The sequence below is a fragment of the Passer domesticus genome, chromosome 3 (assembly GCF_036417665.1).
Source record: "Passer domesticus isolate bPasDom1 chromosome 3, bPasDom1.hap1, whole genome shotgun sequence".
Taxonomy (NCBI): domain Eukaryota; kingdom Metazoa; phylum Chordata; class Aves; order Passeriformes; family Passeridae; genus Passer; species Passer domesticus.
The window spans coordinates 54575357-54591752 of NC_087476.1; the positions used below are offsets into that span (position 1 = coordinate 54575357).

The 16396-nt window shown below is 38.0% G+C and overlaps 1 protein-coding gene across 6 annotated transcripts in view; it reads right to left on the reverse strand.

Annotated features, from left to right (window-relative positions):
• ARHGAP18 (Rho GTPase activating protein 18) overlaps positions 1-16396 on the reverse strand; it is a 95015-nt gene that overhangs the window by 12301 nt on the left and 66318 nt on the right. For all 6 annotated transcript variants that reach the window (XM_064413133.1, XM_064413132.1, XM_064413134.1 and 3 more), the window contains exons 5-11: positions 14761-14930; positions 12385-12550; positions 9583-9674; positions 7216-7293; positions 4385-4544; positions 1681-1763; positions 216-422 (exon numbers count right to left, since the gene is read on the reverse strand). In XM_064413133.1, the coding sequence (XP_064269203.1) occupies positions 216-422; positions 1681-1763; positions 4385-4544; positions 7216-7293; positions 9583-9674; positions 12385-12550; positions 14761-14930 (956 nt within the window). The remainder of the gene's footprint in view (positions 1-215; positions 423-1680; positions 1764-4384; positions 4545-7215; positions 7294-9582; positions 9675-12384; positions 12551-14760; positions 14931-16396) is intronic.

Below are 16396 nucleotides of genomic sequence, written 5' to 3' on the forward strand. Positions count from 1 at the left end.
TTGTCTAAGTTAGAGCTTTGCTTAAGACCATGACACAACTTTATGCTTTATCAAAACATGCTTTATATAATATTAAGTTTGGCCCAAGAACCCAGCTGGATTGGTCTGATCCTTTTCTAAATCATGGATTTAGAAGCAACTTCACATGACTTCTCTATTCAGATACCCTGTTGTGAAATTTATCATCCTCCACCCCCCCTTAAAAACACACTTACTGTCCAGAGAAGTGTTTGGTACTGAATCATAAAGCGCATGACATTTGCTGTCCCAGCTGCCATAACAAACTCGCTTTGTTCAATAGTCTTTGAGCCAAACCCATGAAATGTGAAAAGGTTTGGGGCCATCACCATCGCAACATTCTTCAACGTCATCTTATTTTTGTCTCGGTGATCAATTACCCTTTGGAGGAATTCAAGCAGTACCTGAAATAAGAGCAGAACTTTCAGCTCAACTCTGTGTGTAAAAACTGAAGCATGTGCAGAGTTCAAAATGAACATATCAGTGAAACATGTTGCATATTTTTTTGAAAGAGCTCTTAATTCCTAATAAAACCACATTAAAAGCCATCAATAATAGAAGTGTGAATATATTTATTCACACAACAGTAATGTAAATTTCATTTCCTTCAAGTAATGAAGTAAAACATTATTGTTGTTTTTGTGGCTAACATTTTCAAAAGCATTCATGTGACTTTGAGGCCCTGCAAAGTAAGATTTGTTTCAAAACCTTTGTTATGTAGGTGTATAAGCAGCATCCCTCTGATGCTTGCGAAGACATTACTGTTGGCATTTGTTAAACTGAAAGTGAACACAATAGTGCCAGCTGTCATATTTATGGAAACATGGAGTGGCTAATTCTGTAAGGTAAGCAATTCACAAGTAAAGCATTGCATTGTGAATGACAGGTAGCCAGTTAGAAGATGGCAATTTTCAATTAATTTGGTTCCAGATATTTGTAGCTCAACTCAGGAGCCTTCTTGACTGCCTCCACACAATAAACAAACTCAAAAAGAAAGTCTAATTTGAACAACAAGACCTAGTAGGATTTTTTGCCTGTAATAGATGATGTTCTGCATCCCACACAAATCCTGCATTCATTCTTGATTGTAACAACTTTAACAGTAAGCATATTCTGATAAAAACATTAATAGCTTTGCGACAAAAGGACAAGCACAAATTGGAAGAATCCATGTAACATGCTACAAATAGCAACAGGAAGCGTAAATGTCTACTTTATTGAGAGTAGAAAAAACAGCACAGAGAAAAGTGAGGAATAAAAATGAAGAGCTAAACCCCACTTCATAAAAGGAAACTCACATTCATTGTATTCTAACACTGTTTATTTTTTGCACTGAAAAAAATGACTGACACCAAAAAGAAAAAATGGAGCAAAACTTCTGAGAAAAAACGTTGCTCACTGGAAAATTACTATTGCAATCCTGGAAAAATGTCAAGTCACATCCTCTAAAGTTATTTTGGAGGAGTTAGGGCCTTAAGTTGTTGGGTTTTTTTTCTCCCCAAGTTAAGTGAAATATGGGGGAATAAAAAGAGTCAGTAATTTCAGCATTAACTTTGAACTGAAAAAAAAAAAGAATGCTCAAAAGACAACGACATTCATAACAGTGGATTCACAGAAATAGACAAAATATTTATGCAGGAAAATAGTATTAACAATTCTAACCTTCAGGGTGTCTCTGTTTGCTTCAGGTAGAAGGATAACCAAAAGATTCAAAGCTTGCAGTTGCTGTTTCCTCGTTGGGAGATCTGCCAATAAAGCACACAGACCTCAGTATTTTGAAATTGTTATTTGTACTCTTCAAAAAGCAAATCAAGTTGAAACTTCTTGCAAAATGCTGAATGTATACACATGGCTAATTATCATAGTATGACAAAGGACTGGCAGATCCTGGTTTTCTGATACTCATTTCCAAATGTTCTTTTAGGATTCAGTTGGTGTGACTCAGCAGTCTTTTGGCACTGTTTTCTAGATGCCTTGTGACTCCTTCTTTATTTTGCAGTGCTACAAGAAGGGATAGTTAACAGTTCTTCCCTTTCTGAGCCTGTGCCCCACACTCCAAAGGATATATCCAACACTGCTTTCACAGTTTCTCTGGTTGCCTTCACAGTCGCACGATCTCCCAAGTCACCCACACAGAAGGAATACCACATGGAACTGAGTAAGGCAGGTCTGCAGCGACATAACCAACAGCAGCTGCAATGGCAAGCCAGCAGGATAAAACCAAGACCAGAGAAGCTTAACATCATCTACAGCAGAGAGTGCTGCATCAAATAAGGCAATTCAAGAAAAGCAACATCACTTCTGCCTTTTACCAGTTGCTCAGGGGTGCATCGTTCACCCAAGCTGCACAATGAATGCATCCCTACACTCCTACATCTCCTAGAAGAGCTCCTACATTCTGGCAGTGCAGAAAGCCCCACATTTGTCACTTGTGATAAACTTTCTCCTGTCATGCTTTAGAGGACATGCTCTGGCAAGTCTTCTCAGGAGATTCCTAATGAATCAGGCCATACATAAAACAAGTGAAGAAGGGGGTACCCACTCAACACAGTTTTAACACATGATTTCACACTTCAACAGTTCTCATGCATCCTGCTGGGATTCCAACTGAGTTGATATTTCAAATACATTTCATCCAAATCAACTCAGGAGACAGCACCAAACAAAAATAAAAGTTCATGGACGAAATTAAAAAAAACCAAAACCACTTTGCTGACTACCTTCTACCATACCAAAAATTAGGGCTCTGAATAAATAAGTGGCAAATTGTAAAATAATTTAAAATATCAAGTAGTGAGAGCAATGTTATCTACATACACACATTAAAAGTGAGGCTTAAATTTAGTTTCAAAACACCATATGTCACAATGTTCAAAAAGCAACGAGAATCAATCTTTTCCTAGGAAAATAAGCAAAAATACAATTGCAAAACAATTAAAATTCATTACTTAAATGAAGAGTTTCTGTCTGCTTACCTAAGTAACAATTGAATTTTAGTTGCTTACATTATTTAAATTAGCAAATTAAATTGTTCAAATTGTTCTTTAAATATTTAATTCTATCCACACTACTTAGTCACAGTATCATGAAAAACACTGACTACTGTCACAAAGATGGTCCTTTTTCTCTACCACCTAATCTTATTGCATGTAACCAACAAGAAAATCTATTTAAACAAAGGAGTCTATGAAGTGCTGTGTCTGTTTTGAAGCAAATCCTTTGGTTCAATATCGAGAGTGGTTTGGATCCTGGCACCTGAGTACTTCTGGGTAAGTAAAACCACATAAGCCTTCAGACAGCTCAGGAGCACAAGCAGAAACCCTCCTGGCTCCAATCACTATCCAGCAAATGAAACAACCTTGTGGAGCTCTTTGCTGCCAGCACCATCTGAAAGTGTTCTGGCCAGTTTTAACTTGACACTCAGTACTGCAAAATCAACAACACTGTGTAGAAGGCCAAAGCACCAAGCCCCTATTCCAACCAACCTGACAGCATTGTAAGGCAGCTCAGACCTGGGAGACTTGACATAGAAGTCAAGAATTTTAAAGAATATTTGTCAGTTTGCCTGTCCATGTGAATTCTCTGATGCTGAGTTTAGCTCAGTTGGTTGGAGCACAGTGCTAATAATGCCAAGGTTGATGGTTTGATCCCCACACAGACCATTCAGAAAGTTTTACTTGATAATCTTTGTGGATTCCTTCCAACCCAAAATATTCTGCGATTCTATGAAAGCCCCTCTTAAAAATGAGCCATTGCTCTGCTTGCAGGCAAGGGAAATAGATCTTGCAGTCCTGTGTTGACTGGGGAGTTAATATATGTGCGTTCTCACTCTGGATTCATTATCACCAGCCCACTCTCTTCCAGTTACAGCCAGTATGTTTGCTGTATTGTAACCAGCTGGCAGAGGACATTTTCACAAGAACTTGCTGATCTCAAGGGACCACGGACTATCAGCAGCTCTGACTATTCTGCTCTAACTTCTCCTCTTATAAATGGGTAAAAGACCCTAACCAGAATAAATTATCATTTGTTGTATTTCCTGAGGAACTGCGTATCTTCGTTGTGGTTTCCTTTTGAAGCAAACACTATTTATAAACTGATACTGTCATATACATTTTCTGTGTAATCCTTGTATACCCCTTAACTACTATCAGAAACATTAGGAAGTGAAAATGTGCTTTCATAGTATGTGTAAGCTATTAAAATAGCTGTTACATGAAAGATGTTATTTGCACAGTAGCAAAATTATGCCCATCTTTTCTCAGGAGAACTCATATTGTAGTTATTCAATTTGTTTCTCAGCAAAGAGGCACTTCTCTGCATGGGTATCAATTCTTTCAGCAGAGACAAAAAGGACACTACTCACTCTGCACATCTTGGAAAGCTTTCAGATATTGTACAGTGAGGAGTGGCTGAGGCAGTTCACGGATGAAGAGTTTTAAAAGACTTGCTGCATCATGTTGCTTCACATTTTCCCAGTTGAAAGTCCCTTCATAAAATTTTGCTTCCAGTTCTTGGCAAAGACTCTGAAATGCAATGGATACAGAGAGTACCAGTAATATTTGGCTGCTGGAAGTCACGCGTTACACACACAGCAATACTTTCCACACTTTGAAAAGGGGGGAAGGACATCTGAAATATCACTTAACTCCAGTTGCTGCTGGTCTTTTGCTACAAAACAGATAAATGTGGGATCAGACGTACTGCAAGTAAACACACATTAATAGGCAGCAGTCAAATCATATGGGAAAAAAATCCCCTGGCCTGAGCCAGGACCATATGGAATAAATATACAATAAGAAACAGATATCATACTCAAGTACATAAGGGTCATGACTTCCCCTCCATCCAAATATTAAGACTGTCTGATATACAGAGCAATTCTGGAGCTGCTACCCAAGGGTGTTGCTGTAGTGCATACATGGCCATTTTCATAAACAAATAAGGCAATTATGAGTGTTTACACACAGCTTCTTATCAAAATATACACTAAGGTGAGGCTGGTTCTCTTTTTAAAACACAAGGAGTGATTTGTGTAACTGAATAGATGTCTTGCCATCTACAGGGAATTCCGTGTTGCTGGGCACATACAGCTTTGCCTAGGACAGGGTGTCAAACACGCCCTGTGTGGAAGTGGCCTGTCCTGCAAATCATGAGGTTATGCAGTAAAGAGCTCTAAAAGTCCCAGTGGAAGATCATAACTCTGAGGCTGGGAAAGGATGGGACACTGTTGGCAGCAGAAATCACCACACCCCTGCCCTGCTGCCACGGCAGTGCTACTACTGGCCTTTCACAGATGTGCAAATAGGAACATACTGCAAAGATCAAGTGTGGCAAAGTGAAAAGTAACCCCAGTACAGGGCCAGAGGCCCTGAGACACCTCTCACAGGTCCCTCCCTTCTTCTAGCTCAGTTATTCTGGACAGAAAAGAAGAACAGTGACACTGGCTTGTTTTGTAAAATATGTGCTGTGGAAAAATATGGCGATAATTATTTATCTGGACAAGAAGGGCAAATTGAAGAAAGGACATTAGATACATTATTAAGATATCCTTCTTAATAAATTTAACTTTGTCCAAATGGAAAACGGATCTATTTACAAAGAAAGTGTGGACACTTAGTTTGGTATAAAAGTTGGATATTCTCAACTGTCCTCCAGAGAGATCTTCTGTCTCCACTGACTGTACTGGAGGTTCAAAAATGCAACAGTCATAATTCAGATATCTAAAGTCAAGTGGGTATGATTTCCTGATCATCAAAAAGAGCAAACTTTAGAAACAGAAATGAAAATTCTCCCTCAGAGACTCATCACCTTCTCCATCCACATTCAGACCAAATCACTACAGTAAATGCAGTATTAAATGTATAGATACAATTATATGATGAGAGGCAAAGGCAGAAATTTCAACTATGTGTCCCAGTGCTCCAATGCCTACATTTTAAAGTAAATGTATTTGACAATGGGGTATATCCAATGCACTTTATTAACACCCCTAAAATCTATAGAATATGATAGCAAAGTATTTTTCTGTGTGTTTGTATAAACCTATAATAATGAGGGAAATGGGTTTTTTTTTCTCTTTAAGAAAATTAAGGGAAAACTTCAGCCCTTTAGTATGATAAATTCCTTGCTTTTTAAGAAGTTCTCTATTAGAATAAGTAAAAGAACTTAAAATATTTGCTAACAAAACTATTGCTTAATTTAAAGAAGTAGTTCATGCAAATAGAGAATAGTGAATGATCTGCTGTCTGGGAAATTGTATTAAGCTAATAAAATCAAAGAACAAACAAATAAACAAAATCACTAAGAAATCACTCCAGTTTGCAGAACCAATGTTAAGTGGAAAATAAAGAATGGAGGAAAATTGAAAAAAAATTCGTGTCTTAGTTACCGGTAAATAAACAAACCCAATTGCCACAATATTCCCTTCTTTTAGTTGTTTCTAATGAACCAGCAGCTGGACCAAGTTCTACACAACAGAGGCTGGCAGACGTCTTTGGACAGATGAATCCACTTAAATGGTCCTTTCTGTTTAGAATTTAAGGCCAGTTCAGACCGTCTTTCTAACACATTGAGCCTTGGCATGAATCACACTGTGTATTTAGCTCCCTGCTTTAAGGCAAGGACTGGGGAAGAGCCTGCATGCAACTGGCACTCACCCTGGGAAGTGTCGCTGTGCACAGACGTGCCTAACAAGATTGCGCTCGGTGAGCCGAGCACTTCTATTGCTGTTCATAAAAATAAATGTGAGAGGTTCTGCAGCGCACGCTGCCTGCCTTGCCCTGTAACACAGGTTAAGTCTAGCTATTAAAAAAGGCTCTCAATGCCAGGGAAAAGCTTCCTCCTGGGGTAGAAAGACCGTGCGTGAACTGTTCAGATGATTAAACTGGTTCAGGGAAAAAGCAAAAGGCTGGAAGGCTCATGCCAAGAATTAATGAGATTTTGGCACAACTGAATTTGAAATGTAGCTTTGACTCTCCTTCAAACTTAAACTCCAGCCTTTCCCCAAAACTCCACTGAGTGAAAGCGTAATTTTTCTGGCAAATATAACTCAGTTTTCTTTGTGAAGAGATTTTGCTTTCTGTTTTTGAAGATTTTGATAACAATGGGATGCTAAGATATAGTATTGTATGACAAAATAAATTCAGAACCACACATACATTTTGGGGGATATTAATAACCTGTGCAATGTTTTACCTTTACTCTTGTTGCAACTCCTGGTATTCTAAGAAGTCCCTCTGTTTCCAGAGTTGTCTCCTCTATCTGGGCAATCAGCTGTCAAACACAAACCAAACTGGCATGAGCAAAGATGCCAATTAAAAATTACTGGCAGACAGTTTTGATATATTGAAGCCTTTATGCTTCTATATCTCTCTCTCTGTGCATATGCATTTGTGCACACAGATTTGCAACAAGCAGAGGTTCAAACACAGTTTGCAAATGCATTACAGTTCTCATGGAAGACAACTTCACTATGGTTCTTACCTTTTTTATGAGTCCTACTAAAGAGGAGTTTGTTTATTTTATTAAAAAAGAAACCTGTATGCTTTTTACCTTCTTCAAGCCTCCTGTGAAGACTGAAGAATTATTTTCAAAAATTACCGTGGCTTCAAAATTATATCCCAATTACTATCCTTGTTGAAATGTCTCAAAATCAAAATAAATCAAAATAATTAAGGTAGCATTCTCACGAATACTCTAGGACTTTACAAGAGGAGAGTTAAGAACTTCTAGGCTTTAAAGAAGCCTCTGATTTGCAAATTCTGACATTCTCCTAACAGACTCAAAACTCTGCAACCCTTCACATGGATAAATTCACAGAAATTCCGTAACAGTAATTAAAACTCATATAATAATTTTTCTCTAAATAACATGCATAGAAATAGTCACTGAAGGATGGAATTAAGAGTATTTAAAACAAATCTGTAAACGTCAAAAGCTGATGACATAATTTTAGCACAAATAGTTCCCACAATGTTTAACTAGGGCAGTGCCTTTGTTACATGCCTCCCTGCACCAGTGCTTGAGTAAGAAAAATTATGCAACAGAGTTTTTTCCAGTTACAGAAATTAAAGGGAGTTTACCTACCATGGCATTTATGTAACAGCTAAATGCCATTATAAAGACTGGACAGAAAACCCCACAATGTTAGCAAACAGCACTAGAAGTGTCACTCTAGTGCATTTTCCATGGTTTAAAAAAAAAAAAAATTGCTAACTGGCCTCATCCAGCTCATCCTGTACCCAGTTTACAGCAGATCAGTGCCTGCCACTCACATCTGCTGGGCACAAAAATGCTGTGGGCAGTGTGTGACCTGCCATCAGCACCACTACTGGGGAAGGCAAGGTCTGGCGGCACGACTGGTGTCCACAACTTCTTCACGAACACTCGCTCCCCTTGGCACACAGCAAGGTGGCTGGTCACCACCAACCTCCTGCCTGTGGGAAATCCCCTCTTCATCTCTATCAGGGCTGCCTTGCATGGCTTTATTAGCAGGCCAGTGACTGGACTTACTGTCAGCAGAAACTTCGGATGACAACACATGAATTGCTACTACTGTCAGATTTTCCAGTTTCAAAATCCCCGACAAAATTATGTCATTATTTTAAATTTAAATTCCTCAGTGAAATAAAACTAGGTGTATTTTTATTTTTAATTAAGCAGACTTTCTCTTAGCTTGCTTTGTTTCATTTCAGTGATAAACAAGATGCATTTAAAAGAATGAACTAAATTGCTGTCTTACACTTTATATAAATCCCCCATTCTTGGAAAGCATGTGCTGCCAAGAACAAGCAGAAGAAATGGGAAACTGTTTATTTTCACATTCTCATTCGAAGTAAAACTGTATTCCAAATGATGTCTGCACCTTGAAAAACAAGCTATATCTATAAGATATTAATGTTTATGTAAAATTTTCAATGTTGCTAGGATAGCAGAGTAATCAATCACTGTTTGCAATTTGATTTCTGAGTTTATAGATAGCATATTTTCCAGAAAAGTGTTTTTATGATCTTGAGAAAGCAATTTCTGGCATGAATGACACAGTGGTAGTTTTCAGACCGCGATGCAAAACTACTTTGAGATTTCTGTTTCTCAACAAGTAACGAGCACCTCTACAAACAGACTGAAATGGTGATGATAGATCACTGAGTTTCTGACAAAGTGTTAGGACAGGTCCACACACAGTGGTTTATTTTCTTCTCATGAAATGAGATGTGCTGTGTGTGGGCAGCAAATCAAGGGTCTCCATGTTCTTTCCAATTATCTCCCCCACTACCATGACACAATATGGGCAAAGGCATACCCCTTTGTACTAAAGCAACAAGTCTTCTGGAAAAGCACCTGCCTCATGAGTTAATTTCTTGAATTTAAAATAGGTCCGATATAATGCAAAATATCACATTTACTGAAATAGTAAGTAAAGCTGCAATTAAAAGAGTAACTTGGATGGATTAAAGTATTATACTGAAAACTGCTACAGCAAGCAAATAAATCCAGGACAAAATGTTATGTTTTTGTCATTTTGCATGTATGTAAAAAGTTAACTTCTTCATGCCTATTTACCTTCTGAAAAATCAGTGGGATCTTGGTTCCTGGGACCTTCTTCTGATCCTGTTCCAGTAAAAGTGACAGTGGGACACCAAACAAGCCGGAGTCTGAAGAATAAAGCAAAAGAGACTGAGATATTATCCACATCTTTTTCCAGTGCATGTGATACTGGCATAAACCCACATTTCTGAAGCAGTAAGTCTATTCAATGCATTCAGAGCTATTGACCTTTTGTTTAAAGTGTTTTAATGTCTTTGCCAATCAAGTTATTACACAAAACATTCTGGCTAAAAGGATTCATCATCTCTTCCTCAGGAGTCTTCTGTTTTGACTTCAAATTGCCATCCACATATTCTGGAGCACAGTAAAGCAAACTGCATAAATGAACCATCTGCGTAGTTCTGGTTTGCAGAATGGATGTGATAATGACCCTGCAATGCAGATCTTCACCACTCAATGCAAGTCATTATAGTTGAGACGGAAATGGCATGAGTAAAATATCCAGAACTTGGTCACTAAAATGAGACAAATGCAATTATCACCCAGAGTTGCTCTGAACACTTCTCTCTATGAGGGTTTGGAAATAACAGCTTTTCAATTCCTGTGCTTTGAATTACATAGCACCAGCAGAACAGCAAGGCAACCAACTCACTAAAGGTTCATTTTTAAAAACTGCAAAAGTACAGTTAATTCTTGGTTAAAAAATAACTTTTACAATAAAGTCAAAGCAATTAATTTTTTTTTGAAAAGGAATTCAGCTGCAGTTAATTTAGCCTTGATGACAAACTAACTTAGTCTTCATGTAAATGGGACTTATATATGTGTTATGGCCCAGTTGAATAGAAGTGAATAACCATCTAAAGAGAGCTATGCTAATAATGACTAACCCAAAGTTGCTGAGACAGAACTTCTCTGTCAGAAGTACTGATAATTGCTGTATGTGCAAGTTTTCTGGAGCAGCATATCACAATACAAGTAGTCAAAATCTGCTGCTTGGTATGATGCCATGCCAATATTGAACACAGAACAGATGCAATTACTAAAAAAACTGTCAGCTCTTGAGAAAACATGATATACATCAATGAAAGATCAATTTCAGTGCCAAACCAGAAGTTCTTGTATCTCTGTCAGCATAAAACATCTATCTATAAAATACAAGGGACTCATACATACAGGCAATATCCATATCCAGCAATATCCATAAAGCCTATAGCTTTACTATCTTGAAGTTCTTGTCAATAATAAAAGTTTCTATTGAAACGTAGTCCTAAAAACAAACTCCAGGAGGTCAATAAAAAAGCAGTGCTGGGCACAGCACAGCATTCCCCAGAAGAATGATGTTTTCATCGTCTTTACATACACAAGCACAAAGGAAAAAAACGAATAGACCAACCACTGTATGAATCAATTGGCCAAACAACACTTAAGGGGTGAAGAGGTAAGGGTCAGACAGAGCAACAAGGCACTGAAGGCAGTACATTGCAAAGGCAGATTAGCTTGGTAGAATAGCTGATGTCGTTGTCCATTTCCTACACATTGCCATGAGTCTAGCCTATCTTTGTTTACCTTTCAAAGAAGTTTTTAATCAATTCAACATTTTATGAATGCCTGCCATTCAGATAATAATGCTGAGAGTGAAATTCAATTAAAAATTAATTTTGTAAAAAGAAACAGTTATAAGTAAGACCCAAAATACAAGAGAAGAAAGTGCTTTGTCTGTTTATTAGTGACAGCACAAGTAGTCCTGCAAGAAGAAAATGCATTCAAGCGATCAAGGTCTTGTTGATGTTTCTGTGTATGCCTTTTGCATTAAAAAAGATGTTTACTACTACTGTAAAGTGAAGAACATATTCTGAAGAATCTATTGTACCTTGCTGTGTATCTCTCTATACTCTCTGTTGCTTTCAATTATTTAGAGTGAGCTTTTGCACTGTCACATTCACTGAACCTTGACAACAGAGTTTTGGCCAAGGCAGGCTTGTGATTAACTGGTAACACATCTCAAGCTCTTGTAAAGCATTTAGCAAAAGCCAAAAACACAAAAACCAAACAAAGCACTGAAAACCTCTAGCATCAAGAAACTGGTTTCCATGCTTTCTACGCTCTCAAGGAAAGCACTGTGATTACACATATGCTCTGATGGCTTGCAGAGGAAAGTGACATGGTGCAGCTGTCTCTGCCTCCTCTACAACGGTTTAAATCTTCCACTTTATATGATGCCATTCATCATAACAACTGCATTATAGCCTAAGAAAATACTGGATGGGCAAGGCCTATATGACACAGGAACATTTGTGTCAGACAGAATAGGAAACAGGTGACAAAGGCTCCCAGCATCTCCCACCTACGGCAACAAAAGTATGAAAGTCAGGTAGACTCACCTGAATAACAGAACTGCAAAGGCTGCAAAAGTGCCTTGAGATCACCGAGTCCAATTTTGAAAGTAGACCAGTACCTACCTTCAGGAAATCAGGAAAAGAATACCCACAAAGAGAGCACGCTCGTGCCCTTTGGGAATAAATCAGCACATACAAACTTCTGAAGCAATTCTTGCTGCACAGCATACCACTAAGATAGTTACCCTTCACCTCTTAGATTATCTGCTCAGTGACTGTCTTGAGCTTTAATTTTAGACAAAGAGCTGGAGACATTACGTCAGTGAAATTGTTTAAAGCTTGCCTTGGGTTAAGGTATAAAATTAAATGTTGCTTATATATTACATATAAATTTTCTGCTGGAAGATAATAAAGGAACTGGTGCATTTGATAATTGGATTAAACAGATGCAACTGGTTCAGAATACACAAAACCAACTTACCTTTGGTTTTGATTTTTACAGCTTTTTGCTGCTTGAATTCTGTCCCAAGTATGTCATAGAGAGCAGTTAATTCAATCAGTGCTAAAGAATATACTTTCTTCATGTCCTGAGGGGCTAGGTCACCAATCTTTGTGGTACCTGTTTTGTCCTTCGGCAGTCTGAAATTCTAAAAGCAGAGAATTGCAGCAGGGTAAATAATCCAAGTCATGACAAAATTACTTAGCTCAAAGATTGTGCTTCCTTCAGGGTACAACCTTTCCTCATGAAGCCTGCTGTTACTGACTAAATCAAAGGAGAATCCCACAAATAGGTTAAAAAGTAGATGATCTTAAAATGATAGGAAGATTTAGGTTCCCAGAGACTTCTGGAGGTCATCTAATTCAATTTCTGCTCAAAGCAAGGCTAAATTCAAAGTCTGATTGGATTGCTTGTTGTTGTTGTTCAAATCAATTTTGAAAATTCCAACTAACCCCTGTGGGAACCTGTTTCAGTGCGGAATGCTCTCACGGGGACTTTCTTTACTATGCAAAAAAAAAATTCACCATCAGTCACTTGTGTCCATTAACTGTTGTGCTTTTACTTGGCACCTCCAGGAAGAGTCTGGATTTGTCATTTGTCCTGCTTGCAACCACATACTCTCCCTCCACCTTCTGCATCTTTTTCCAGTTTATAGTGGTAGAAATGGCTTTCCATGAACAATCCTATACACATACAATTGCACAGAAATCCTATGCAATAAGATAGAAATTCTTCTGCATTTGTGCATACGTAATAAAATATTTGGCTGCCATATAAATAATAATTAAGAAGTTATCTTCTCAGAGAAGGGGGATACTTAATCATGGCTCCTTTCTACTGCACTAGATACTCAGAGGCTGCAGTCAGAGAGCAATATAAGGAATTCCATTGAAAGGGTGAGGGACTTCCCATCTCATTGAACTTTTTAACTCCACCTCTCACCAGCAGGCTTCTAAGTATGCATGACTCAGAACAGGAAGCTTGACAAGACTTCCACTTGGAAAGACATATTATACTCATGAATTATTTCCTTACCCTGTGCAAACCCAGCAATAGGAGAGCTGAATTGCTAGTTATGGTACATGACTACAAGGGCACACACTAAAACATAAACATAATTTACAAAAGATAGATGAGTAGCCAGTTCCCCACCTTGAGCTTTCATTGACTTGCACAAACATGTCTGCTTAAAAATAGCTGCCAATAATGAAGGTGCAACCAATATATTATAGATTTCAATAGGTAATTCCCTTCCTTTTCCTATCATTTTGCAGGTCCTTTTGTAACGAAGAAGAAATCCCATAGCCATGTCTTTGAGCAATCCTTCACAAGCCTGGCCAGAAGCAGAGCTGATGCATGTATTATGCATATATAGAGAAAGAAGTTAGAGCATAGCTTTTATCTCCTTGTTATAGGCTGCATTAGAGAAACATGACTCAAACACTTTAGAATCCATCTCTAAATATCCATTAGTGTCTGGTTTATAATGTTTAAACTAGGATACATGGGGTAATTACTACTTGAAGAACTGCACAAGTCCTTATCTAAATTAAGTGTTTGAAGAACTAGGAAACATTATTTCAGATATTGTGTTTACTCAGGCATGTTTGCACACAGTGTTAGGGAAAAAAATAAAAAAAACACCAAGACAGTTTTCACACCAGTCATTAGTTTACAGGTTACATGTACGTGTTACATGTTCATGAACTGGTAGGCAGAGAGAGATCCTAAAAGAGATTTCTGAGGACTGACAACAAAATCTCTTGGAGGATTTTCTTTTGATTTTATATGGATTCATTCTGAAAGACCCTTTTTTATTAAGAGTTGGAAAGAAAAACTGAGTTCAAATTAATCTTTAATTTCCTGCCATATGACTTCAGACCTCTAACTGCTATAGAAAATTCTGTTTTTCATTCTCATCCCTCACCTACCTCCATCAGACAACTGCATAAGGTTTCTACAGGCATCCACCAACCCTTTTCACATTACAGCAGAGCTTTTTATTAGAGGTAAAGCATCTCACCTCAGATAACAGAAAAAGAACATATAAACAAATGAAGCAAGGCTAGAGTGGTACAACCACCACTAAGCCACCAGTCCAGCTTAATATTAGAAGTTAATTTTTGCTTACACATAGAGCACATTTTTCCAGACATGCAAGTACATAAACAAGCATAAATGTAGCTATTTTCATGTTATTGAACATACCAGTCCCAAAAATTAGCTATCTTAAGAACCTCTACTTATATAAAGCTAAATCTGACAATGTTCTTCTAAATCTAATTCACTCATTCTCAGATAAATATCACCCCAACATTACCTCTAGCACAAACTAAAGCAGAAGTAAGAAACACCTACCGGAAGAAGAGTGTCACCCCCTCCACCTTTGTACATTTTGCCTACTGAGCTGTCTTTGAGATTAGCTGCCTGTTCTGCAAACGATATCTCCAAATTGATGTCAGTGTCTGAAGATGGCATGTCTTCAAGCAGGCTCTTCTGCTCATCTGTTCCAAGACTGAACTTTGGACCTGAAAACACCATTTAAAAAAAAGCTAAAAATCAACAGCAGCACAATTGAGCACCATTCGTGTATGAGAGTAAGTTTTATACCAAGTAGAAATTAATGCTGTGCAAGCAATGGACTTTCTGATTGCAAAGTCACTGTTTCTGTATTTTTTATGTCAGTTGAAAATTTAGCTATTGACAAGGGTTCAACTTCTGTAGGTTTTCTTCAATAATTTTGCCAGGACATGGGGTCTTCTCTCCTATTTATCTATTCTGAAAAGATAGAGCAATCCACCTCAAACAAACAGCAGACTCCCAGAATCTTGCAAAGCCAAAGAGCTTTGGCATCAGAAGTTTCTTGCCATCAAACACTTTCTAGCCTCAAAGACTGTAACATCCTCTAAACAAATCAGCAAATTTTTCTGCTGTTAAAATTTCAAAAACAATAGAGAATTTGTCCTCCACGACCCAAAGCATTAACATCTGGGAATAACAGGTAGTACACAGATCATATCTTTGTTCTATTATTCTTGTTCTCACCTCAGTCTGAAGAGTCTAGATTCCTCAAAACAGTTTGGAAATGTTTCCATGACACAGGGAAGGATTAAGTACACAACAATGGCCTTACTTCTCTTTCTTTGTTCCTTAAAGGAATCAAACACTAGACAAATTTAGAACATTTTTTGTTAAAGAAATAAAGAATCAAAAAAGGGAGAGGCCGTTCTGCTTCTAGAAAAAAAAGCTTCCCAATTTCACAGTAAATCAACCACTGATTTTGGTCTGAAGTTAAAATATATTGTGAAAGAAGCAAGAAGAAAATTTTACTGTAAAAACCAGTATTTAATACAAAGCATAGAAGTCTAAGAAAGCTTTCAGTCTCTCCATCATCTTTCTCATGATGTCTATCCAAAACGATACATCAAGGAATAGGTTCCTTTTGCAAGACATTACAGAATCACAGAAGGTTTCCAGGTACTACAGAAGAGTAAAGTCAGAAGAATACATAAGAATATGTATTCTTATGTATTTATTCTTATGTATTTATTCTTCTGTGTCAGAAGAATAAATAAGGTTTAAAAAGACCTTTGAGATCATGGAGTCCAACCTATGACCAAACACCCCCATGTCAACAATATCATGGCGCTAAGTGGCGGGTCCAGTCTTTCTTTAAACACCTCCAGGGACTCCACAACCTCCCTGAGCAGTCCACTCCAATATCTAATCAGCCTTTTGTGAAGAACTTCTCCCTAATGTCCAACCTAAACCTCTCCTGGCACAGCCTGAGGCTGTGTCCTCTTGTCCTGTTGCTGCCTGGGACAAAAGACCAACTTCCACCTGGCTACAGCCTCCTGTCAGGTAGCTGTAGGGGGAGGTAAGATTCCCCCGAGCCTTGTTTTCTCCAGGCTAAACACCCCCAGCTCCCTCAGCCTCTCCTCATGAGACTTGTGCTCCAGACCCTTCACCAGCTCTGTTACCCTCCTCTGGCCAT